General features: G+C 39.0%; 1 protein-coding gene across 10 annotated transcripts in view; it reads right to left on the bottom strand.

Moving 5' to 3' along the window:
• Positions 1–27,619, bottom strand: part of RAF1 (Raf-1 proto-oncogene, serine/threonine kinase) — a 94,398-nt gene that overhangs the window by 39,414 nt on the left and 27,365 nt on the right. For 6 of the 10 annotated variants that reach the window (XM_077821215.1, XM_077821212.1, XM_077821210.1 and 3 more), the window contains 9 exons: positions 22,035–22,267; positions 18,724–18,836; positions 16,381–16,483; positions 14,215–14,372; positions 12,579–12,677; positions 10,565–10,718; positions 6,631–6,658; positions 6,407–6,534; positions 3,517–3,634 (listed from right to left, as the gene is read on the bottom strand). In XM_077821215.1, the coding sequence (XP_077677341.1) occupies positions 3,517–3,634; positions 6,407–6,534; positions 6,631–6,658; positions 10,565–10,718; positions 12,579–12,677; positions 14,215–14,372; positions 16,381–16,483; positions 18,724–18,836; positions 22,035–22,241 (1,108 nt within the window). In that variant the 5' untranslated portion in view covers positions 22,242–22,267. The other 4 variants (XM_077821213.1, XM_077821218.1, XM_077821214.1 and 1 more) reach the window with 2 other exon arrangements.

Raw genomic sequence — 27,619 nt, 5'->3', positions numbered from 1 at the left:
ATTATTTTATTTAAAAAGGATTTATGGTGGGCTGTTACCAGATATAACACAACCAGGCAAAGATGCAGTAACCACTGATTATATAAAGCCAAACAAATTAAAATTATTCTCAATATGACTTTTTAGAATATGGAATTGTTCCATCAATTAATATAGACATTTCCCACTTGTATTTTATAAAAAGACGCAAAAAAGTTAAAGCAACAGGCACCCTGTCTTTTTAAGTCTAATAGCACTAGTAGCTGATGTGGCATCCACCAGTGAAGGCAAACATTGACCCTAAGGCAGGTTTCTCCACAGAAAAATACACAAGAGTGCTTGCTCCTGCTAAGTAACATACTCTAGATAGTCCTCTTCTCACCTCCCACCAACCTCACAGAGACACCTAAGTCTAGAACTGACCATTTTTTGTCAAAATGCCATCATCAGGGCCAAGGAGGAAATGTGATAGGCAGTTTTCCAACTCACTTTAAGCAACCTTTGCTCTCTTTCTTCCTTTTAAAGCTAGAGGCATGTTAGCAGGACACGACAGGATCCAAATGGACTCTGACAGTCTGTAACAGAAGTGGTGCTAATATCAAAACTAATACTTAAACCTTTCATCAGAACATTCTGGAAAAATACAGGATATCCATCCAGTTAAGCATGCATTCCTCGCTGTAAAATTACCTTAAGAGAACTATAATAAAACACTGCAAGTGATCGTATATACTTGAAAATATCTACTGATTTCACCTTTTTCCTTGAAGGCAAAGCAAGAAGACTTAAATAAGCCTCGGACATTTTTTTCAGAGAATCTCTCAACATAGCCCTCACACTTGTGCTCTTCAATGGTCCATTGATCAGCAAGCCTCTTACTACAGATCTAGTCAATTGACCCCAGTTGGACACTCGGCAGATTGTTGGGCCCTTGGTGCTTTAAGCCTCCAGAATCTGAACACAGTCCAGGCACCATCCTGGCTTGGAGTCTCTATGAACACTCTCAAGATGCAGATCCTCTGTTATAGCACCATCTTCCGAGAGTCAAAATACCCATCGTCCAATTGCCTTGCTCATAGGACCAGTGCTAACCACTCAGAATGCACTGTAGCTTAAACACACGCTCTGTCAGAACTTGAGCTGTGTGGACACTCTTGATTTACAGTTTACCTCTTTAGGGCCCATGCAAAGTTAAAGCCAGAATCTCGTTCCAGGTCTATCTAACACACCATCATTCTTTGCTTAACAGCATAAGGTAACACAAAACTAGATGAAATACACACTTCTCCCGCCTCTGTTTCCTCACCACTCTGGAGAGTTCTTTAGGCTTGGGCAGTCCTTTGGGGTGCCAAGGATACTTCCCCAGCAGCTCACAATTTTTATTCTGAACCCATGGAGTCTTTCGGCTCAGCTAGTTTTCTCTGAGCTTGTCTGCTCCATAGCTAAAACAGGGAAACCCTGCTATGAAAGTATGCCTCTCTTTTCCCCTCACCTGTCCAAAGCTTCCAGTTCCAGTCTCAGTGAGTCTCTCAAATGTAGATGTCCTCCTACCCTTCCCCAACCAGTTTCTTTGTTCTGTTGCTAATTTTTCTTCCTCACTCTTCACTTCACCAGATGCCTAAACACAAGTTGGAGTATCTTCTCCCAGCTCCAGTTAATCTCCATAGTATGCCAACTGTTCGATCAGAGTAAAGATATTTAAGTTTATTGACTCTCCATAGTCCTTTGTCTGGTAAGTGCATGCTTCAGCCCATGTCAGCAAGTGGTGGATTCCACAGCCACATAGAGGCACTCCCTGATGCAGCAATTTTATAAACAACTTCATAAACCAGAATTCATAAATTGTACAGATTCCTCAAATCGTCACACCCCTATTCTTGAACAAATCAGCAATGCTTATGGTGCCTCTAGCTTGGTCTGGAAACACTATTTAGGTTACAGCAATCTGCCCATTTTGTCTCCTTTTATTTAGCTCCTGCTTGGAAGCTTTTAGTGCAATGATTATACTACCAAAACAGTTTGACACAGAGAGGCCCGTGACTTCATTAACTGAAGCATGAGCTTGCTGTTTCCTCAAACCTACACAGAAAAAGATTCAAAGGAAAATAACCCATCTAAACGATTTAAGACCACAGTATTTAACTGCATTAAAAAGCATGTGTGCCAAAACATGCTCTCCCAGAAAGCTGCTGTTTAACAAAGTCAGTGACACACCCTAAATCAGACCTAAGTGAAGTAAACAAGGCTGATTTTGACTTCACAGAAAAACATTGTAAGATAGAACCAAACTGGATCCTACGTCGTGACTTCTGTTGTATCTCACTAGATTTAACTTTTACTTATATATAACTGAAGAGAAAAAGTCATTTTGTTACTATTCAGTATGGTTGAAGAGATCTATTAAAAATGGGGCAAATTTCCTCATGCAGCTAGCACAAATGTGAGACCCTATTAGTTGACAAGCATACAAATAACCATTTATTGTTATATAATTGACTGCATGTACAACTTTACCCATACTGTGCACACACAACGTATATATTTAAGGTGTGTAATCACAAAACCAAACTTCCTGAAAATCTGGTCCAAAAAGTAACTCAGTAAAGGGCATATGTCGGGTAAAACACAAAAAAGATTCTTAATAAAATTTTACATTGAAGGATATTTTAAAAATTGACTTTCTCCAGTTATAATGGTTTGTTTCTATATTTCACTTGACTTGGACAACGAAAATCAATCAGTTTAATTATTTATAACCAATTTCTATTCAGTTTAACTGTCCAATCCTCATTGACGATGATACAACATTTGAGCTGTAAAATATACAGGGAATATTTTTCCTTTAAAAATATTTTGAATCTAATTTTGTTTTTTTAACTATGGAAAAATTGTTATTGATCTTAGGCTTTTTAAAAAAAAACAAAAACCCACAAGCCCTACATTTGAGGCCTAAATTGACTTGGCAATTACAAGTACTGTAACAATTTTTATGCACCTTATAGTAAAACTCATGTAAACAGATATTTTCCCATCCATATCCAAATTCCATTGCAGATGTCATACATGCTTGTTTCCTTTCGCTGAGATCACCAAGATGACTAAGCTAATTAAAATTCAGTAGGTCAAAATTCATTTATGTTAGTATCTTTAGCGTCAGGATATGGAATTTCTTTATACAAACTCCATTGCTAGCAACTAAATATCCTTTTCAGGAATAAAGCTATTGTATAGCATATTAGATTGAAGAAAATAAGGCAAGTCTGTTTTAGCATATTAAACATACGATGGAGTTGAGAGATTTGGATTCTATTCCCAGTTCTGCCATGGACTTGCTACATTACCATGGAAAAGTCATGACTTTACTGTGCCTCAGTTTCACCAGTTACTAAACAAGAAAATTAATATTTTGTGCACATCTACAGACCAAAAGTACTAAAAGTGCAGAGTATTATTACAGAGTTTATCTTTTTCTGGATAGCTGCCATTTCATAGTATCAACATTTTAAAAAAATACAAAACTAAGTGTTTAGTACTTACCATGCCATTTGCCTTTGTAAACAGTCCCAAAAGACCCTGACCCTATTCTGGTTGAGAGCATAACTTCACTTGCTTCTATTTCCCAATAATAACTTGAATCTCTCTGTCCACGAGGCCTCTGGAACACAAATACATATTTAAGGTACAAGCATGTCAACCATTGGGACAGCTCTCTTAAGTATTAACATGGCTAGCTGCCTGGACAATATGTTTCAAGGACTGTACCTAAAAATACACTCAACTTGACTCATATAGTCTTAAAAAGATGAACTGCAGAACTGCAACACTCTGGGTGATCTTTGCTAAATGCAAAGACAATTGCTAATATGTTATCTTGTATTCTAACACATACCAGTTTGTTCCTCCATTTTCTTTCCAGGACCCATTTCAGGATTCAATGTTCCTCTTACAACAGTTGATAACCTCAAAACCAAAAACAGGTAGACAACATTTACCTGGATGATTTTGGCTCCTTACGTTATCAACTGTTGCAAGGGAAAAGCAGAACTGTGATATTAGATCTTCAAAGACAATTGAGTAAAGAAATTTTTTTTAAATTAATGTAATGTTTACAGACCCTATCAACTTCTTAAAAATTATAAGAGCAGCTACTGGTTAAAAATGCTCCTGAATAAAATGTAAATGTTTATTAAATGCATTTCAAAAGGCACCCATTGCTATGGCCCTATCAAAATCATGGTTCATTTTGGTCAATTTCATGGTCATAGGATTTTAAAAATCGTAAATTTCATGATTTCAGATATTTAAATCTGAAACTTCAGTGTGGTAACTGATGGACTCCTGACCCAACTCTGAAGGCAGCAGCGCAGCAGAAAGGGTGGCATGGTATGATATTGCCACCCTTACTTCTGTGCTGCTGCTCATGGGGCGCTGCCTTCAGAGCTGGGCACCTGGCCAGCTGCTGCCGTTCTCTGGCTGCCCAGCTCTGAAGACAGTGCAGAAGTAAGGGTGGCAATACCACGACCCCACTACAATAACCTTGCAACCCCACCCCCAACCCTCTTTTGGCTAGGAAGCCCCATTTTGAGAAACACTGGTCTCCCCATGAAATTTATATAGCATAGAGTAAAAGTAAACAAAAAAAAGGACTAGATTTCATGGTCCGTGAAGCATTTTTCATGGTCACAGCCGTGAATTTGGCAGGGCCCTACCCATTGCCCATGGTAACTGACAAGATACTAGTCTGGCATTTTTAGAAGCCCCTAAGTGACTTAGGAGCACAAGTTCCATTTCAATGGGACTTATTTTCCAAAGCATCTACGTAATTTAGGTGCATACCATCCATGGTCAATATTTTGCTGAAGTTACTGACAAAAATACATATCTAGTTATCTGCTTTACCGCAATCTGTTCCTGTTCACATGAAATATGTAACTGGACAATCTGAAATTATACCACATGATTTTTTTATTTTTAAAAGATATTTAAGGTATTGACAGTGTCTCCAGCAACTGTTAAGGAAAAGTGGCCTACTACCCAAAGACCACAAACAGCACAAGTAGAAAACCATTGATTAGGAAGTTTGGGGAAGTGTACAAAATACATACATCTAGACAAGACCTTCACGGCAGTATTTGAGTACCTCACAAGCATTAATTAATCCTCAGCAACACTGAGGTACGAAAGAGGAGGACAAAGGGACTTGTCCACGGTTACAAAGGAAATCTGTGGCAGAGCCAGGAAATGAACCCAGATCTCCCAAGTCCCAGACCAGGACCAACAACTACAAGATCACTCTACCTCCTAATTTAAAATAATTCAAATTGCCCTTTCATGTTAAAAATATCGGCTCTATGGTGAATCACCTTTCACACCAGACTGACATCCCTTACATTTAAAAGGATGCTACAAAGTGACTTAATCCTATTTCATGCATCTGAAAGCGTGTAACAGAATGAAAAATGCATTCCTGATTCCAAATCTTTTTTTCCTTAAAAATGAACACAGCAGCTCTGACTTGTTAACGACACGTGAGCACTACACTTGGTGAATAATTTAAAGTAATATATTTGCACCATGACCATCATGTAAGCGCATAGCTTAGTTTATGAGCAAGACTTACATTAAAGCAGGATACATATATTACTAGGAAATACTCTCTTACAGAGCCTATTGAAGAAAGGGCAAGAGAGCTCCCCAAGAGCAGTGCATGAGAACATCATCATTCTTGACACCCAACTGACGTAAGTTTCACCAACAAAAGCACCAGTGTGGACAGCACTAGGTCAGCAGGAGATGCACTCCTGCCAACACAGTTAATGTTGCTCATTGAGAATGGCTTAATTATGCTGGCAGGAAAGCTCTCTCCCATTGGCATAGAGCGACTATAAAGGAGACCTCATAGCAGCGCAGTTGCAGTGGTACAGCTGTGCCGCTCTAAGGACTGTAGTGTAGACATAGCCTTAGACTTACAGGCCTAAACTACTAGACCAAGATGTTAAAAGAACACTTGCATTTTGTTAAATTCAATTTTCATAACAAATTTCATTTAACTACTTACCACTAAATTGAACAGACACTGTCAACACCATTTTTCAATGAAAGCCAAAGGAAGTTTCAAATGAAGACAAACAATAATCTTAAAAATCTAGTATCTTTCAAAAAATATATGGACCTTTTAAAAAAACTCAGATGATAATGCTTGAATCAGTACTACAAACATTTTAACATGGGACATGAACTTGAAGTTACACACAGTGATTTGTTATAGGAATTTAAAGTACAAGGTCATCTCATTTCAACACAAACTAAACAGAACATTCCCAATAGTTTCATCACCAGTTATGGCCTTCAAAAACTGGAATTTCGTCACAAAGTCCCTCTTTTTCTCCTTCAGGATTAGTCTGAAAACAAATACTACGGTACTTACAATTTTGTTTTTTTCTTGTGTGTTGGATCCAGGAGCTCTCTCTCTTTGGGCTGGCACTGGGGTTTTCGGTTGAGACCAGCCAGTTGGGCTTATATTGTTGGGACTTCCAGACAAAGCTGATGGTGAAGCTTAATACACAAAAACAAAGCAGGAAATATGAACAAGAGAAAATAAATGTTGAGTAAAAGAAAGAATTATAATTATTTTATGTATAGAAATCTTACCTGACTCACTGTGACTTCGAATTGCATCCTAAAACGGGAGAGAAAATAAAATTAAAAAAACAAAAAAAACCCAACATTTCAGTAAGATGTCAAACACAGAGTGTGGAGGGAGGAAAGGGGTCTGGAAATCAGATATCAGAAAACGTAGATCACCCATGAAATGGTGCTAAAGAGCTTTGATTCAGGGCACCAGATTACTGACCAGTATCTTCCAAAACAGAATGTTTTGGATATTTTAGAAATCATTTAAGAATCCAACTGTTACTTGCTGAAAACATCTAGTTTGCCCCCTTTTCAACCTGGCTCTAATCATGAGCTTGCACAATTAATTTACATAATTTTCATGGGGAAGTTAAACTATATTGCTATACAATGGCTCCTGCTAAATAAGAACCTTTGTGTCAAAGAAAATACTAAACATGTTTTTGATATTCCCAGCCATTGTACTGTCTTGTGAAACTGTTATGCACCCCTGAATTTCAGATAGGTACATAATTCATAACGTGGTCTACTACCTACAGTGAGTGCATTTAGAAAATTATTATTATTTTGGCACTGCATTGAGAGAGATTCCTTACACATATAATGGGGAATATTGTTAGAATGTGAACAAACTTTAAAACCAGTAGACACTTTGGAAGTACATACACCCACTGTACCATGTGAGACTGCAAAAGATTGAGATTTGTACTCTAATACCAAAGTAAATAAGTTCTCACAAGATTTACATCGCTGACCGAAACACAACTCTACAAATAAGCTAAAAATAGGTTGTTACACTGCACCAGAGTTGGCCTTTCTCCTCCCCTCACCTCATGCCACACAAACTTTAAAGCACTTAATTCTGTAATCATGCACAGGGTCAGTTCTGGCAGAAGTAACTTTTCCAACTTGTTCCTTCTACTAAATCATATCCCATACAAAAGTAAGTACAGGAAAGGCAAAATGGCTAAGTACTACACAAAGCAAGAACATGCACTACAAAAATGTCAAATATTAAAAAAGATTAATAGAAGTCAATTCAAATCTTCCAACCAGCTATCCACAGATGACATTTAGATTTCATGGCAGTGCAGAACAACCTACAAGTACCCTATACGAAGGCTTATGAATGATCCATACTAACTCTATTAAGGTAAGCAACATATTTTTAAAGAGTTGTCTTAATTATAATTCCTAAAGATTCAGTTAGAAAGGTATGCGGTCATGGCTAGTAACAAACTTTGACCTATGACCTGTGTTTTGAATCAAAACATTCACACATTTCTGCTGTACTTCTCTGCTCTAACCTTCAGCAGATTACAATGTGCAGAAATCTAACTCTTTGAAGCACTCTTGAATTACAATACCCGTTCAAGAACAGAGACAACCAGGCACAAAGCAGAAAACTTTATAAGAATCTGCAATCAGTACCAGTGATGGATTTTGTACAGCTGCCCAGGAGTGTAATTTCAGTCAAATGAGTTGAAAAACTCACCTACTTTAAAGAAAGCCATTTTAAAAAGTTACATTTTTAGATTTACATACACATACACCTGATTTCTAAGGAAAAAAGCACTTCTACTGCACTTCAATAATTTTATTTTATCTTAGTTTGGGCTAAAGGGAAAATATTAACCTCTGCTGAATCCTTTTAGTCAAGGAAATAATATAGGCGCTCTTTTGAGTAATCCCATACATATAATTATACACCAGTACTATAATTTGTCATTTACACCTAATCTTTATGTGAAGTACAAGTAGTGCAAAGTGGCTCACTTGCCAGGATTATCTGGGTACACCTGACAATCGTTTCTCTGCCACAGCAGGGGCTTTGGGTACTGGTGCACCTGAGTCCCTCCTATTCTCTGGCTGTGGCACATAGTAGTCTAGTCTCCTGTGGGCTGCAATACTTTGATCTAATTATGGTTGTTGGACTTTGTGCATGGGTGCTGGGTGGTGTTGGTGGCCTGTGATATACAAGAGGTCAGACTAGATGATCTAGTGGTACCTTCTGGCCTCAAGCTATGTGACTCCATGAGCACACTATTTATTTAATCTTGGTTTCTACTTGACTATATCATCTTGGTGTGGCCATGCTATAATTCACCAAAACAATTCCCAGAGAGAAGGCCAGACAGTACGTTAAAAGACGTGTTTGAGACAAGATATTATTTTAAACATTGTGGGGCCAATGCATCTTTAGTGTAAACCTACTAAAGTGAATGGGTTTACACAAAGGATGAATTTCACTTTCTGTAGAATTATCAACTTAACCCATGACTGAAACTACTCTGCCCAGGTATCCCCTCCAATTATGGTACTCACATATTAGAACTGAACTAAACCAAACATGCCATACCAACATCTTTATTAAACCAATTTTAGATTAATAATTTCACTTAGCCATTACTATGGTTTACAGTTTTACAAATGCTGTTAAATTGCAAGAAAGCAAAGGCACGAAGAAAAATACCTACTCTTCCCCTCAAACAAAATCGTCTGCACCAGGAACTGGGAGAAGCATTCAAGCTGTTGTTCTAATACAAAGCAATGAGAAATAAAAAAAAGAACAGAGGAAGTAGTAAAAAATAATAGTTTTCAGTTGCTAAGATGAATGAATAAAAGAACAGAAACAATCAGGAACTTGAGGAAAGAAAAAGCAGCTTTATTCATTAGCTCTGTGCAGGTCATATTTTTCTCTCTATTAAGTATAGTTTTAAACTACTGAGAGAATATTAATGCCCACATTTTTGAAAACTACTTTATTAAAAACCAATCTTTTCCATTCAATTACTGTGTGAAACACCTTCCAGAGATTATGTAAAAAGCTATTTGTTTCTGGAAGACTGCACATTTACATTACTTCATTCACAACCCTTTAAGATATTAAAAAGGTGGGAAGGGAGAAAGACTGGCATCTCATCATCACAGTATATGAAACACAAACATGACAATGTATCCGTCAAAGCCCTGTGTACTACACAATTATTACGGAAGCCCCATAAAGCCCAGCTTGAACATAGCCTCTGCTCCAAAAAGAGCTCAGAAGCTCTGCCATACAGGCATCTTTCCCCAGCTGTAGAGTCCAAAGGTGCTCAGAAGATACACTCCCTCATGAGCTCTTTTGGAGGCATGCCAGAGAGGAACCAAAGGCAGCAAGCCTTTCTGTGTATCTTACAATCTCTGCAGCTAGGGATGTGTCCTGAGAAGTTCCAAAATCTGTTAGAATAAAGGCTCTGGTTGGTAGGAACTGTGCAGGTCATGCTCCTCTTCCTGCAAGCCTCCCCCTCCTCCCCCCGACCCCCAGTGAGTTTTAAACATTAATAGTACCTAATAGCAACTAGAGCACCTGTTTCAGGCTTGACTGCACTGCCAATCTACAAAAAGAACAGAAGTCTGAAAGCAAGTTGCAGGAGGGTGAATCTCAGCTGTGCTGAAACTTACCACCTAATTCTAGGGTGCTTAATACTAAGTATAGGTCTAATGGGCTGCATAGCACAAGAGGCATTGCCTTTAATATTCATTCTTTGCAAATGACATGCAGATATGCACCACCATCTGATTGATTTATCAATTTGCTTGTGAGTTTATGTTTTTTAAATGGCAAAGAACACATTCCAAAGGACCGAACAGTAAGCATCTGTGTAGCAAATCTGGTCTTGCTCTTGCGCAGTAAGAGTGATCTGTTGAACTTCTGAACATTAGGCTCCAACAATTTTCTGTAAAGCAGCACAAAACCTGTTAAAAGTTTTTGCAAAGGTGAGAGGCTGCAAGCATGAAAGATAAGATACTTAAATCTCTAGGCAGACGTTGCTCACCCTGGGCTTTCACCACTTACCAAACTAAGGGAAGATGTTAAGAAGAAAATAGCAACAACATGATTAAAACACTGGTTAAATAACCAGTAGTAGTTTTAGATGAGCTCTACACAGTTTCTTATTCAGCATATTACCTCAATTATCCTGTTGTCTACAGGCATGGTAGTGCTGACCATATGGACATTCGGGGTGGATGTAGATCTCTGTCTTTGGGACAGGGAGCCCTCAGAGGAAGGATTTGATGTGTTGAATGTGAAGGCATGAGGCGTAGAGTATCTGTGCTGGGAACTGACATGAGGAGAGGGGAAAAATAAGTCACAGTTCATTTTTCTTTCTATACTAGCTGTAAATTACTGTATAGCATCTTGCCTAAAAACAAAGACACACAGAATCCAGGAAGTTTAGTCAGCAAATAGAACTAATCCTATTTAGCCAGTTGGATCTTGCCCAATTTAATTTAGGAACAAAATCAAAGGGTTTTAAAGCAAGATCTTAACAGTTGGCAATACATGCCTGGCACGTTCAGCAGCAGTCTGTGGTATTTTTGCCATTATTTGTTACTCCTCATTTCAACTCCTGCCGACTCATATTTAACCAATTGTTAAAATACTAGCTCAGTTAGAATTAATTCCGATCTGAGAAATTTAAGCAAGAACCTTCTTTCAAGCCTCGTCAATTTTTAGGAGTTTAAAAAATAGTTTTTATTTGCTATGAAAATTATAGTTTGGGAAGGGGGAGTAGATTGCTGGGACTGTTCAACTGATCACGCAGAACAGCTTACGAGGAAGTCATGAAACCTAATACCAGCTAAAAGGAGCTCAATACAGTTCTATGGAAATCAAACAACAGTGGTTAAATAAAGAATGTAATTTGTCTAACATATGGCCAAGTACTGGATTACAGCTGAAGCAAAGAATTACCAATCAGGATTAAAGGCCAACCAAATCCTGTTTACCTTAAATCACATAAATAGCCAGATTGAAGTAACTAACTATTTACAAAGATGACAAGGATGCATCCCTAATTAATTTGCTATTACCCAGGTTGCAAGTGGGATAGGAGGTCAAGAAGGAATGAGTTACTACTGCAGATCCCCCAAAAGACAATGTTTCAAGTTAACATGCTGGGATCACAGAAATGGGCTTGCACCACTCCTGAAAAGACAGTCTTGTCAGGAGGAAGCTGAGGGGCATACACTTCTGGCCTGGCCTAACCTCATCAGCCTCCAATACTGCAGGGAAAGGGACCCAAGCCTGAAGTAAGGGTCAAAGGACATGCTGCATGGAAGGAGAACAATATGCATTTAGCATCTAAATCCACACAAATTTTCTTTAATTTTCAGAATTTCAAGAGTAGTATGTTTTCTTTAACCTATTATACACTTTGTTTCCTTTTTAAACCCCTCTACTTAGGTTAAACCAGGGATTCTCAAACAGGGGGTCAGGACCCCTCAGGGGGTCATGAGGTTATTACATGTGGGGGTCATAAGCTGTCAGCCCCCACCCCAGACCCCGCTTTGCATCCAACATTTATAATGGTGTTAAATATATTTAGAAGTGTGTTTAATTTATAAGGGGGGGTCACACTCAGAGGCTCGATATGTGAAAGGGGTCACCAGTACAAAAGTTTGAGAATCACTGGGTTAAACTAAGAATATGCAGTAGTATCAAAACTGATGGTGTTTTAAAAATTTCTATATATGATTCATGCAAAACAAATGAATCATCCATTTTCACATATGTACTATATGACTAGTTGTGCTCTAATGGGGCTGTTGGCACAAGACTGTCTGAAGGAACTTATATTCTACAGCATATTACTTTTTGATACTGATATTGTTAAAAGTCAATAGTCTCAAATATTTAAAAAAAATCCCCACACCTTTAATGATCTGATTTAAAACCTCAAGACTAAAAATTCAAAGCCAGCAATCTCAAGTGCAAGTGTTTCTTAATCCTAGGAACTGTAGAAAAGGGGGATATTACACACCTTATTTACAATCTCTATATGTAAAGAGATATTAGCATTTCAGCCTTAAAACTGAAGTGATATTGTTTTAGTGCATTCTGTCCATCACCAGTATTACATGATCATTCCATTTTATTAAAACTATACTTCCCAAAACAAAAAGTAATGGAAATAGTTTACCTAACAGGCATCCGGGAGACAGACTCACGCATCCGTCGCATTGTCAAGGGAGGTAGTGCAGGGACACCACTGTCACTGATATTTGAATTAGGGAACAATCTGAAATATCAACAAAAAGAAGTAAGTAAGTACTACAATACATCCTGATCAATGCTACAAAAAAGGGTATGATTATATGTTCCTATTTTTGTGTTATGATTGATTTCTATCATGCAAGATATTAGATTTATCCATATTTATATGCAGTTTGTTTTCCTGCTCTGTCTTTAAGCTTATGGTGTGCTCTATGACAAATAAACCCTTACAGACATAATGATTTTTTTCAAGTGTTACTTCTAAATTCAACTTTGGGTATTAGCCTTTCCTGGCATGACATTCAACACCAAACTGCTAGTGCAAAGGAAGGTTTAGAAGTTAGCTCTGAATCCTACAATTTATCCTACACTATTTGGGCTGGTCTACATTAGAAAGTGCGTACCTATGCAACTAAATTTAGTTAAAATAATATAAACTACTAATGTAGATGTACTTGAACCATTTTATTCATTTAAATAGGTTTAATTGCATCTGCATTAGGATTCTGCAGCAGTATAATTAAATTTATTTTAATTTATAATTAAATTTGACTTAGTTACGCAGCTTCCTAATATGAAACAAGGATAACATTTTCAAAAACCCCTTAGTGACTTAGGCCATATCTACACTTAAAAGTTTACAGCAGCACAGCTGTACCAAATACAGCTGTGCCGCTCTAAGAGTGCTTGTGTAACTGCGTTATGCCAATGGGATAGAGCTCTCCCGTCGACATAATAAAACCAGCTCAATGAAACCACGCCCCTGAGCGACAAAAGTTTTGCTGACATAAGGACTACAGCAGACATGGCCTTAGAAACCTAAATTTCATTGAGTTTCAAAAGGACTATGGGATCTGGGGTAAAATTTTCAAAAGCCCCATAATACCAATAGTACTTTATGTCAAAAGGGTTAATTTTTCCCTGAGGCCAAGTCTACACTACCTGCCGGATCAGCGGGTAGTAATCAATCTATCGGGGACTGATTTATCGTGTACAGTGTAGACGCGATAAACCGATCCCCGATTACTCTGCTGTCGACTCCGGAACTCCACCAGGGTGAGAGGAGGAGGCAGAGTCGATGGGGGAGCAGCAGCCGTCGATCCTGTGCCACAAGGAATCGAAGTAAGTGATTCTAAGTCGATCTAAGATACGTTGACTTCAGCTACGCCATTCTCGTAGCTGAAGTTGCTTATCTTAGATCAATCCCCCACCCCCAGTGTAAACCAGGCCTGAGACAAAAATGAGTTGTACAAGGAACTCTTGCATACTTCCATGTTGAATGAACTTTGAGGTGACATTACAGAAATTAGCTGGACATGCGCCATGTCTGGGTCTGCTTGTCCCAGAATATTTTACAAAAAGAGCCTAATATATTTCATGGCAATAGTCCTATTGCATAAACTGGCTGGGAGCAGATACTGATGGTTATTTCATCACATCAATACACAAATCTTTTTACATATTACACTGCTCAACAATTCATAACTCTCACCGATATTAAGACTGAGTCTGAGATTCTTCAGTCACAGAGACTGTTAGTATTAGTAATTAAAAGCTCTTACAAGAGTTGCCTGATATTGCTCCAGTCCACACACATGGTTGGGACTTTAGTGCTGCAGTGTTCATGGAATTTGTAGCCACACGTCTGACACCGGAACCCATTTAGCAGGAACTTCTGGCATATGTCACAGAAGGCAAGCTTTAGAAACGTCTTCCGAGCCTAAAACACAAGTTAAATGATTAAAATGTGTGTACACACACTCATACACCCCCTTGTGGTACCAGCTCTGTCAAGTGGCTTGGATGAATACCTAAGGATCTGGCAAAAATTAACTGTAAAATCATGAATGAAAACTTTTTATAAAACTGCTCCAAACCAAATATTGAACTTAACACTATACTTCAGAAAGTCTGTGGATTTGTGCTGTTACAATTATGGATATTTTGTAGACATTTAGTGAGCTCTTTACCTAGCTATTTAATCCTCAAATTTAAGTGTATCCTTGCAAGATTCAGAGCACCATCTTGCTTCCAATAAGGTGCTTGGGAGTTTTGACATTGACTTCCTTCATTGAAGTTTTAGACTCCTAATGTAAAGCACCAATCACTTCACCTTGGACTTTTCTTTTCTCTTTTTTAAACAGTTATAGAATTGCGTGTATAAAAGTAATCAATATGTTATGCACAAAAGAATGCTATTTAGTAGTTATATTCCTTATGGCAAATTTCCTTTTAGGTGAACTTCCGTGTTTTTAAACATCTTGACATCTCTTTACCAAGACTTTTGGGAAGCAAGGCATATAACAGTCCTTTCCCCCACAATGTACAATAAAGGCAGGATCCAAATCTAAGATTTTACACTTTCTGTTCTGCCTGGTCACAAACAAGTTCGCTTGCAGTCTACCCCAGACAGAACAATGGATCAAATAAATGGGGCATCGTTATGTCAATCATAACCTTTCCAACTGACAATCTGCTAAAAAAATTGTTAGCCCTGCCTGATGTATCAGAAGGGTTTCAGTCTTTATCCAATATCCCTATAGAAAAATCAAATCTTGTCAGAGAAGACTGGAATGAAGTTGCCCATCAGTTTAGATAATGCATGGTCATATTGTGAAAAAATTTGGCCTTATTCCATCTTGATAGAAGGAAGAAAGGCCTTGAGAGCCAACCTTATTGCTCTCCCCTCCGACACAATTAAATGTAGCCTGGCTTTCTTTTGCTTCTAAGTACCATAGACTTAGAGTTGACATAGATCAGAACTCCAACCCTGCTTGGATATATCTGTTGCCTTATCTCTATTGAGTACAGTATTGACTGGATCCCAAGCAAAGGAATCCCATAGCATGCTGTTGGGAAGAAACTATAATCAAAACGAGTCACCTCCTGACAGAACAAAATTCTGTCAAATTGTGAACATAGCCTCATACACAGCCTGGCAAAGAGATGTTATGAATTTGCAGGACATCAACATGCTTAACATCCTGAAAAAAACAACCAGCCTCTATAACAGATTCTATAAGTGGGCTTCATCATTGATTTTTTTCACCGAAGCATCCAGACTCCAAATGCAAGTCATTTTCAGATCCTGAACCACCTTCCAAGAAGGCCATATCCTTGGAAGCACATGCACATATACACAGTTAAACCCAGGTGACGAAGACCGTCAGTCACCAGAGACAGGCATTTCATGACTATGCTTAGGACTACTGCTAGCCCAAAAAGCAACACCTTATTCTAGCAACAATCATTGTCCAGCTGATACCTTCAAAAAAAGCAAACATGCGTGCCAAAGAAACCATGAATACTTTCTCTTTGCATAAGTGATGCGAACTTTACTGAATATGTAAGAGAAATTATTCAATTTTCTGAAATAAAAGACTAAGGTGAAGACATCCATTCAGTTTTGGGATTAGAAAATACTGTCAACTGGAGTGTAAAGAAAACTCTGCTTCTGATCCTCTGTCAGGTTGTTATTTCATTACTACTATTGTAAATGAAAGAGGGCATTGACACATGTTCTAGGCCAGGTCTGAAAAAAATTACTGAGATTAGGGGACTAATACCCGTAAATAATCTGGGGTTGTTGTCATTCTGGTTTTATTGATTAATAAATTAATAGTAATTTATTGGGAGAGAATACTGTAGCATCAAGATTTAAAGTTGCTTCCCATGTTTAAGAAGTCAACTGAACCTGCATTCAAAATACAGAAGAAAACTAAACTTACAAAGTTGTGTGTTGTAAGTGGAACATGATCAAGGAAATCTACTTGCAGTTCCTCTCCAATCAAGGAGGCAGCATCTGTATTCCAATCTAAGCGTGCTTTTTTGCTAAAAAGGAAAAAAAACTGAGAAGTGAGAATAATTAGGTCTATTCAATAATGTAAATTGTAATACATGCTCCTATAACATAGATTCATAGATATTTAGGTCAGAAGGGACCATTATGATCATGTAGTCTGACCTCCTGCACAACGCAGTCCACAGAATTTCACCCACTACTCCTGCAAAAAACCTCACACCTATATCTGTGCTACTGAAGTCCTCAAATCGTAGTTTAAAGACTTCAAGGAGCAGAGAATCCTCCAGCAAGTGACCCGTGCCCCATGCTACAGAGGAAGGCAAAAAACCTCCAGGGCCTCTTCCAATCTGCCCTGGGGGAAAATTCCTTCCGGACCCGAAATATGGCGATCAGCTAAACCCTGAGCATATGGGCAAGATTCATCAGCCAGATGAAAACAAATACAAGCAATCTCTTAGAATTAATGGTATTTCAGTGTTTTGTTTTTAAAAAACAACACAGAATTGTAAGTGATTTCCAATTTTTCAGCAATAGCAGTTTAAATACCTTACATGGGTTGTCATATATTTTGATGATTGTTTTTATAAGATAAAAGGCATCCAGGTGTTATGGTGATGGGCACAGTAGAAATCTCTTTATGAACAAATGTACCAAATTATGAATGGCAAGTTTAGTGATATAGAAACCATATTATGTGCTTGAGCGCCAAAGTTACTTGAGATCTCAATACAGACTCAGTTACACAGAGATTAATACCCACAAATGACTGTCTCATAATTGTGGCTTCAAAAAGCATTGAGCCCAAGTCTTCTGATGTGTGAAGTTAATACATTAACTCAACGAGATACCTTCACACTCTCCGCTTGTAAAATAATCATTTGGCATTTAATAGCAGCACCCCCCAGCCCTACAGAACGCAAAGGAATACCTGAGATGAGACTCAAATCCATAACATTTTAAAATTTCCACAGGAATTTATAACATTAAAATTGAATACAAGGATCCTTATTTGAGAGAATCAAGCATGTATAATGCTGAAGTATGTATCTTCAAATGCAGGAAGAAAATATTGTGTGTTCAAATTTGAACACACAATCTAGCTAGATTAGAGTGATATAAAGAAGTCTGTAAAAAGCAACTAACTCAGATTTTTCCTTCTTCAGTTTTGAAATAGAAGTGCAGACATATTTCATGGTGTATATAAAATCCTTACTATTATTCCTGAGGGAATTCTGCACCGAAAAATTAAAAATTCTTTGCCAAAAAATAAAAATTCTGCACACATTTTAAAATTCTGCAAATTTTATTTGACAATAAATAAATGTAGAGGCTCCAGCATGGCAGTGGGGAGCACTGGCCACATGGAGGTGGGAGATCACCCTGCAAAACCCCTTGCCCTCCTGGGACACAGATTTGGTGGTGAGACTGCACCCAACCCTGACACAGCACAAAGGCTGGCCCTGCCCCAGAAACACCCCAGGGCCCTGTCCCTCTGTGCCAGGCACACCAGATGTGGGTAGATAGGCTTAGTCCGGCAAGATCCAAATGTGGAGGGACTTGGGGGGAGAATCCAGGTGTGGGGTGAGAGGGTTCTGTGTGGGGCAATCTGGGTGCGGGTGGATCACTGGGGGGTTCGGGTGGGGGGGATCTGAATGCACAGGAGCTCGTTGGGGGTTCCTACAGCAAGGGGAGGTTTCTGGGGGTGGGTCTGACCCAGCCCTGGCTGCTCCTTGCAGGGAAAAGAAAATCCTTTCCTCCCCTGCCCCTAGACAAACTGGGACTAGCAGCTGAGCCTGGCACAGGGTAGGAGTCAGTCATCGGTCGGGTCTCGACAGGGCCCCCCCACCCACTGTGGTGATTTACCTCTCCACCAGCTGCTCCAGGCACCCAAAATGATGTGCCCACACTCCTGGGGAGGGACACATAACAGCTCTTGAGGCTTCTCTTTGTTTCCCCATCAGAAAGTAATTTTTCTGCAGGGAAGCAAAAAAATCTGCGCATATACAGTGGTGTAGAACTCCCCCAGGAATATGAGCATTTAAATAAAACTAATATTTAATTTCTTACATCATTTCAGCATGCTTAAGGCATGGCTTTTAGAATAAGAAATCTGAGAAGAGCAAAGAAAGCATGAAGAGAGTCTTCACAGCCAAGTTAGACTTCTAAAAATGGGGGAAGAAACCACAGTTTCTGCTAGTTTAAAACCAGGATTTGAAAAATCCAACAGAATGTTAAAACTGTTTCTCTGATTTAGAACACAGCTTCTTACCCTTTTTGTTCATTAAAAAGTCGAAAAACTGCACAGCATTCTGGCTGCAGACCTCTGACTTTGAGCGCCTTCATAAGACAATCATGTAGGGTCATCCCATTCCGCACATTTACCTGTGAACAAGAGCCAATTCAAAACTCTAATGAGGACATAAAAGGGTTTAAAATACCATTTTTCTGATCTTCATATTCTACACAAGACTAGACACATCATATTCTACTCATCACTACAGTGAAACTAGACTTAGTAGCACTTTTATTAATAGAGACTGAAATTTCAAAAAAGTGTGCCTAACATGCCACACTGATGACATGCACAAGCATTTCTAGGAGCAATGCTAAAACAGATTAATAAGAGATACTATTTCCTTCAGAATTTAACTGAACAAATCCATCCAAAAATCCATCCAATATAGCTTTCCCTAGAAAACAAATGAGCCTTACATCATGCCCTTAATGTAAACACATTTGGAGCTCTCAGATCAATGTGTGAAGGAGCAATGAACTCAATCATCCTGCCACCAGAACAGTTCCCAAACTTTCAAATCCAGGAACTGAGTGAAACTGAAAGTACCTTAGCTGATTTGAGGTGGTGTGACAACGGAGAGACAAAGGTAGTCTCTTAAGTAGCCAGATCCCAAACCATACATACAGGGCTTATTAAGATCAAACACCACACAGAATGGCACCCAAAAGCAAATCAGCAGCCAATGCGGATAGCTGATATTGCTGCTCTCTCATTGGCTGCAATTTCAGAATGGTCTTCTAATGCAGCTCCCATAGAATGCATTGTCAAATCTCAATAGGATAAAGACATGGGTAACTGTGGCAAGGTCTCCCTTCAAACTGAAAGGCTGTAAGTCTGATCAGATGCACATAGCAGTGCTTTTTGGCCATCAGTGCTACCTTATGATCCAGAAGCATCTCCAGTTGTGAACCTCCTTAACAAATGATATATTCACCCCCATTTAAAAGGGGAGACCTGCCTTTGCTACCCTCCCTAAATGTTTAAGAACAAACTACTATGCTTAGTGGAAATTATGGTTGCATCATGTGCATCAACTTCTGGGCTTCTGTAAGAATTTAAAACTTCAAGATAAAGAAAAGTTATCCTTCCATACAAAAAAATTTCATTATAATAGTTATTTTGCTTTCTAGGACAGTCAGCAGAAAGTAAGAGGAAGTTAAGCCACTGTTTGCTTCATTTGTTTGCCTTGACATTAAAGGAAGTGAAATGTAAGGTTGAATGTTTGAATCTACATGCCCATGAGCACATTGGACAAGTTTGTGATGTCTTATGCTCAATTGGATGGTATTTCTCTGTTTGGATGTCATATATAACTTTTTAATGCTGCATCCCTACCACTTGATCTACAATAGACACAAGAATTATGCCTGTATGACCCTTTGGCTCAACATGCCACTTGATCTTGACCAAAAGAGAAGCCAAAATGAAGGCAGATGATACAGGTTTTATGTATGGCATTCTGAGTTTGTCAATATCTTCTCATCAGTTTTGGAAGGAGGTATTTTGGTGATTGCCACAATCACTTTATTGTAACAGTTTGCTATATTTACTGTGGCTAGTTTGTTTTTCATACCAACAAAAATTGTTCTGGATATTCCTTTATTATGAGAAAAGACCGCCTTAGATTTAAGAAAAAAATTCTGCTTGCTTAACATAAGAAATATCAAACATATTTCTTTTTCCCCTAGGAAACACTGGCAGTAGTTGGGCTTGGAATGTGATGTTTGAACCAGAGGTTGAAATTTGAGTTACAGCTCTCCCAGCCTAAGTCTCATCCTTTCCTCCTGTTCAACTTTCTACCTCCAACTATGAGGTCACATTCCAGGTCCTCCACTGGAAAAGCAGTAAGTTCTAACGTAGAAGCAGAAAAAAGCTTTTCAGAAAATGTTTGAGGCAGTTATATAGATCAAAGGATCCATTCCACTCTTTAAAAAAAGAAAAAAAACAAAAAACAAAACACCACACACTTGCTTTACAGTTCACTTTTGAAGGTTTGTCTACAAAAGTTAACTTGTGGTATACAACAATGGACTTGCTGGGACTTAATGTTTTGGCTCATGGCATGCTGTCCTAACAGGCCAGACACGCATATTTTCTGTCACACCCACAGTAATATATCAACTTGAGTCAGGAAATTTTGTTGTAGTTTACTGTTTTTATGCTAGACAGAATGTTTTATACTTGACACATACACAGACAGAAATGATAGCACTGTGAGTGGGTGGATGGCATTATGTTGAGGGAAGGGACAAAACATGAATTAGGATTTCAAGCAATGGATAGAGTTTTAGCATATTATTGGAATGCTCCGCTTGGAACAAAGACCAAGCAACGTTTAAGTTCAATTTATCTTCAATATATTTCATTGTAGGGATCCATGTTGAAGCAACCTGTGACAAAATCATTATATATTTGAGTTCACATAGGCTATGATAGTTCTGCAACAGTACTGTAAATTAGGTTAGCCCACTACTGTAATCTCTTGCCATTAAATATTTGAATGTAATCTACACATGTATATTGTAGAACATTGCATCAGAATAAGATGCTATATTTTAAAATATAGCCTTTAGGATTAATGGACTAACAGTGACTTTCCTAAACATAGACCAACCTTCCAGTTTTATTTAAGATTTCTGTTGCCACATACACATTAACAATAGTAAAAGTCTATTATATCTCATAGGATGCTTCAGCACTCCCTTCTTTTGGAGGCGTGTAGTCTACGTACATACACAGTCTCCCTACCGCAGGTAAAAATAGCAGTATAGACTGTGAGGCATTGCTTAGGTGAGTAAACTACAGATACATCTGAAGTAGACTCAAATACACATCCTACATGGATCTCTAGTCACCCAAGCCGTCCCTCCCAGTCTACGCTGCTATTTTTAGCCATGTAGCGTCCCACTGCCTCCCTGCTTCTGAAGCCTTTCCCCATTGCAGGAAAAACTCTGGCACCAGGGAAAGGCTCCAGCACCTCCCTGCTGCCAGAGCCCTTCCCTGCCACAAGATAAGGCTCTGGCAGAGGTGAAGCCTTTCCCTGCTGCCTCCTCCCAGCCAGAGCTTTTCCTCGCCAGAGTGAAAGGCTCCAGCAGCACGCAGCTGCTGAAGCTTTCCCTGCTGCCTCCCCTCTGCCAGAGCCTTTCACTGACACGTGTAGCTACATACTGCAGTGTGGATGTGGTACACTTTTGACTGCTGCATGTAGCTACACTTACACTACACAGCGTTGCCAATAGACCGTAATGTAGACGTAGCCATACATGAGGCTTGTGTAGACTTACCACTGTGCGCTGCTTGTTAGGCAAGAAAACCCGAATGGTATTACTAGTCTTAGATGTATCTGAGAGCTTGCCATCATCAGAAGCTCGGCGTTGATAGCCAAACTGCTGAACAATAGTAGGTGAAATACAGTTTGATCCATCAAAGACAGAATCCTTAAATCCAAAACCGTTACTGATTGTCTTCCAAGCTCCCTGAATGTGCTCCATTGATACAGGCTAAGGAACAGCAAAATCTGAAATGAAGTACAGGCAAAAGAAATTACAACGTTCTCAGATGTTAAGATAAATCTGTAAGCAAATACAGTAAAAGACCAAACAATGTAATAAATAATACCACCTTACGCTTTTATATAGTATTTTTCATCAGTAGATCTCAAGTGCTTTACAACCATGGTATCATGCCCTAGTTATATTGTAAAATTATACAAACAACATTTATGCAGAATGCTATTGTCCGTGTTTTATTACAACAGACAAACTCATAAAAATGTAGTTACAGCAATCTCAGCTAAGTTTATTTAATTGTGTAGATCTCCATAAATACAGATGCGTGCACACATTCCTGTGAATCTTGAAAGCAACATGTTCAGTGCACACTTACATGTCTGATGGAATTTTTCCTTTCCAAGCTGAAGTATACTTCCCTCACTCATGGCTAAGTACATGCTACGTTTGAAACTAAAAGGTCTGAGTTAAAGTATAAATATATTTAAAGTGTGAAGTCTTTTTTCTGTTCAGTTTTTTTTAAGTCATTATCAAGCTTTCCAAAAACTGAGAAGAAACAAAATTAAGCCCATACATTCCCCCCCAAAAAAGATGAGCAAAGAGTATCTGAAGACAGGGCTCTACAATTACACAATGCAAGCTTTTTAAGTATATTTACCTAGCCAAGTTACAGTAAGAGAGATTATTGCTAAATAAATCTTTGACAATTATCTATATTCCTGATCTTAATATTCTTTATACACACAAAACTATGTTAAAAAATTAAGATTGCGAAGTCAAGCACCCAAAAGCTAGGAAATACTAGAATTAAGGCTGTCTGTGCAACCTTAATTCAGCCCTCTTATACACATGCATTATGACAGTCTTTAATTACATGATCACACTTTTTTTTCCCCTCAAAGGATCCCTGTCTCATTCGGTACATAAAATGGACAGTTCTCACTTCATGAGCAGTTATTCAATAATTTGTTTTATCTTCACAGTTCAATGTGTGGCCCTAAAACTTACTTACTGCACTTTACTTAAACCCTGTTCTGAAGGCAGAATTACTAATTTTCTCATGGGCTTTACGATGGATCACTATTTATGAGTACTCAGCATTATTTAAGTTCAAAGCACAGCTCCCCCCACTGACGTCAGTTGCAGCTGTGAGTGCTCAGCCCTTCTACAAATCAGACCCCAGGACCTCAAGTAAAGTATCCAGAAATTGAAGAATGCATAATTACAGATCATGTGTGAAAAATTTGGTTTAAGTGACTTGCCTAGCATCACATCGAAACTCTGTGGCAGAGGATAGGATAGAATCTAGTTTTCCATGGCAGCATTTAACTGCCTGCATGAGACCATCCTCTCACTTTAAGCAATTTCCTCCTCATGCACTACCACGTCTTCCAACTTCTGCAACTAATGAAGTAGGAGTCCTCCATCACTATACTACCTTGATTCATCCCCAGAGCAGGTCCATCTGTGCAGTGACTTAGGCCAGGGTCCTGTGGAAAAAACAGTATGTGATCATGTAAACACCATATCATAATAAATATATAGAAGGAGGATGAATTAAAGTTACATAGGCAACCATAAATCTGGCATTTCCTAACTTCTGTGTGCTCAACTTTGCAACCTTAATAATGTTTTATTAATAGGGGTGTGGGGGGATGGAAGAGAAGAGGTTCTGTGTATAATTTTCCAGTCTTTTAAAGAGCAAACAGGGAAAAAAAATTCCATCACATGGCATCATACTAACACCTACATGAGTTATCAGCAGAGCTGGAAACTTTAGATGCACTGGACAGACCTCTACCACTTGGGCTAATAGAATAAGTGATAGCAGTAATAGGTTGTCATCCTCTATGTGGACCAGCACTAGAGGGGGATAAGACACTTTGCTAGTGGGCTTCACAGGTATGTACTGACAGCAAAGGAATGATGAAACTCAGAAATCTGGGGTTCCATTTCAGGCTCTGGAGTAGAGTGTTCTCTAGAGGTCAGATACTTTTCTGCCTGTTGACACCAAGTCCTGTCACTTCCAATCTGTCCAAGTACCATTCCTATCTCTTCCCCACCCCTGCCTCCCAGTCCAAGTCTCCATCTCCACTTCTCAGGCTTCTCATCCCCCAATCCCAAACTCCTTGTCAAACCAGTCTCATTTCCCCCCTCCCAGATCCTCATTCATTCTCTCACTCTCCTTGCGGGTTCCAGTTGCCCCCAGATCTGTCCCCCTCTCTCCTTGTCTCAGGGCTTGTCTACACTTACCAAGGGATCTACGAGCAACGATCGATGCATCGGTCAATTTAGCTAAACCCTGGCTAAAGACCCACTAAATCGACCACAGATCGCTCTCTTGTTGACTCCTGTACTCCACCGGATCGAGAAGAGTAGGGGGAGCCAACGGGAGAGTGTCTCCCGTAGACACTGCATAGTGTGGACCCCGCAGTAAGTAGGTCTAAGCTACGTCTATTTAAGTTACGCTATTCACGCAACTCAAATTGTGTAGCTTAGATTGAATTTCCCCTGTAGTGTAGGCAAGGCCTCAGTAGCCCCCCTCCCTGGCTGCTTGACCCAGTCTCATTGCCAAGTTTTTTCCTGGCTCCATGTCTTTTATCACCTCCCAGCCCCGTTCCCTGACACACTGGTCTTCGGTCCCAGTCTCCTTCTCCTCCCACCAAGCTCTTTGCCTGATCTGTGTTTCCCTCTCCCACACCAGTTCCCAGTCCGAATTTTCTTGCCCAACCAGCCCACCCCCCATCTGGCTCTCAAACCCAGTCTCCTTATCCAACCAGCAGTTTTCCCCCCACACTCCAGCTCGCACTTATAGTTTCTCTCTAGTCCCAGTCTCACCAGAATCCTTGTCCCAATCTACTCCCCTTCTTCCCCGGTCTCCTTTTATCCCCTCAGGTTTCAAGTCAGACAACTTCTTCCTCCATGCTCCTAGGTGCCAGCAGAGTGATAATCAGAGTAGAGAAAAGACAGTTTCTCAGTTCCAGTACCCAGGTCACAGCTACTGGAAGCTACAACTACAGGAAAAGTTCAGTTTTGCCCCCTTAGCCTTAGGAATGGAGCATGCTCAGTCACTTTGTTAGGACAGTGCATGCAGAGTTTGGTCAGCACTAAGAGCTAACGAAGCATGCCCCAGGAAGATAGAATCTTCACAGATTTTAGCCACTAAATTCTGTGTTTACTGAGCACATGCAAACTAAAATTTTTCAAAGTTGTATAATTTATCCAAATTTGGGTGGATTTGCACAGGAATTACGAGACATATTCTCTATCAAATATCAGCTCTAAACTGGTTCTACCATAACATTAAGCAATCCTCTCCTTCAATTGTGCCAAAAACAACAGGATCTCCCAGATGTTGTAGTATCAAAGGGATAAAAAATTTTCTGAAATACCTAAGTAAGGAGCTCGAATCCCACTGAAAGTTAATGGGACTAAGACACTTCTGAAAATTTACCTAGCATGCATAAATGAGACTGGTTTTGTATTTGCAACTTGAGAATCAAACAGAAAAGGAGACTAATGTCAGCAAGTTAAATTACAACAGCTTTTATAGTTAAGAGTGGCTGTCTAACTTAAACTGATAAGCTGTTTAGCCAATCTGGATCAAGATTAATAACTTACTAGCTGTAATTTTTTTTTCAGGGAGAGGACAGATGTCAGGGAGCATACCTCCTCTACACTTATTTCCCATAAAATCTCAACTTGACGTGGTACTTGTTTCCCTTAGCACTGAAATACCAACTAATAGTTTTCCCCAGCCTTTCCAAACTTCAGAACAACAAATTTGTTAAGATCAGGTAGACTCTACATTAACCTGTCACAGTTAAAAATGCAACTGATACATAAGAGTCCCAACAAGTTACATACAAAATGTAGAATGAAGACAATAGATGGATGCTAGCTATAATTTCCTGTTATTTCTAATCAATTTAAGAAGCATTCATAAAAGCCTTTGATTCTGATATGCAAAATATACATGTTACTGAACATGAATATTAATAGACTTGGTAATACTATGCTGGTTTTACAATGCCTTCCAGCTATGTATTACCTTTAAAGAGAAATGCTGCAAACATTATTTTGACTTTCTAGAATTATATCACTGGGCATATGATGTCACATCTTTAGATTGTACATAGGGCTTTAACAATTTACCAGGTATCAATAACAAGAGGCCTATAAGAAAGATTTTTGAGGGAGGAGCTTCTACCACCAGTGAGATCCAGGAGTGCAGGAAGCTAGACAACTTCCAGCTGCTGGGAAGAGGAGGGTGCTCTCCATGCTCCTCTTCCTAGCACCACAGATGTGATTAAATCCAAGTCACTTCCAACCCCCACCTGTACAGAAAGTGTCCTCTCTTCACCTCACCCCAAAAGCCTCCTTCATTTAAAGGAAGTAGTATTTGCTACTCACCTTCCCCTGTTCCCTTATATGCTCTGGGGGTGGTGGCGATTCTTAACTAGTCTACCCCTTTTTCCCCCTCCTCTACTTTTCAATCCTCTTCCAGACTTCCCTGGGAGGCAGCAAATGACATGACAATGACACGATTCTTCCCAAAAAATTCTGATGGGCAACGCAACTGCCCAGAATCATGTGAGCTTTGCACTGCTGCATTTGACTTTTACTGAAATAGTTAAGCTGTTTTTGAGCACAATTATTAAAAAAAAAATTAGTTTTTCTAAAAAAATAATCTTGTAACCACTTTTTGAACAGTTGCAATATCACAACGGAAGTTGATGCAAACACACAATGCTCACTTGTTATGGCTGGATTATAAAAGGGTTTTTAAATGTATGTAGTGTATGAATACAAGAACAAACAAAACTAATAAGCTCCCCAAGTTCCTTCATCTGACACTGCATATATTTGTAATCAAAAAGAGGTCACCTCAGGATTCCACAGGACATACCCAAGTATAGTCAAGTGGAGCAATATTTCAGTTATGCTCGGTTGGGCACTGAAATGCGATCAATGGAGGTGCATTAAAAAAAAAAAAAAGAGATACAGGAACGCCAAAGGAGGCCTTTCTTCCACATGACAGAGAAAGGTGGAAATCTAATCTGACAAGGGCTCCCACCTCATGTACTGCACATGTACGGTACATAGCACTATACTCATGTCTAGTGAATAGCAGCACACAGTAAAATGTGTTTTATTTTTCTTTTTTAAAAAGTAGGAAAATCTATACAACGGAACTGCATAAAAAACATTCAAGTTGCAAATCGACCCTATCAACAGTCAGGAAGGGACAAAAATTAAAGTTGCTTGTGCAATCTTAACACTGCTGCCTTATATACATACAGATTTTCCTTATATATGTATGAAATACAATAAACTATATTTAAAGAACATTTATGTTG

This window comes from Eretmochelys imbricata, chromosome 7 (assembly GCF_965152235.1).
Source record: "Eretmochelys imbricata isolate rEreImb1 chromosome 7, rEreImb1.hap1, whole genome shotgun sequence".
NCBI classification, from domain to species: domain Eukaryota; kingdom Metazoa; phylum Chordata; order Testudines; family Cheloniidae; genus Eretmochelys; species Eretmochelys imbricata.
The sequence above is the reverse complement of the archived record's forward strand: the minus strand, read 5'-3'. Positions and strand labels throughout refer to the sequence as shown.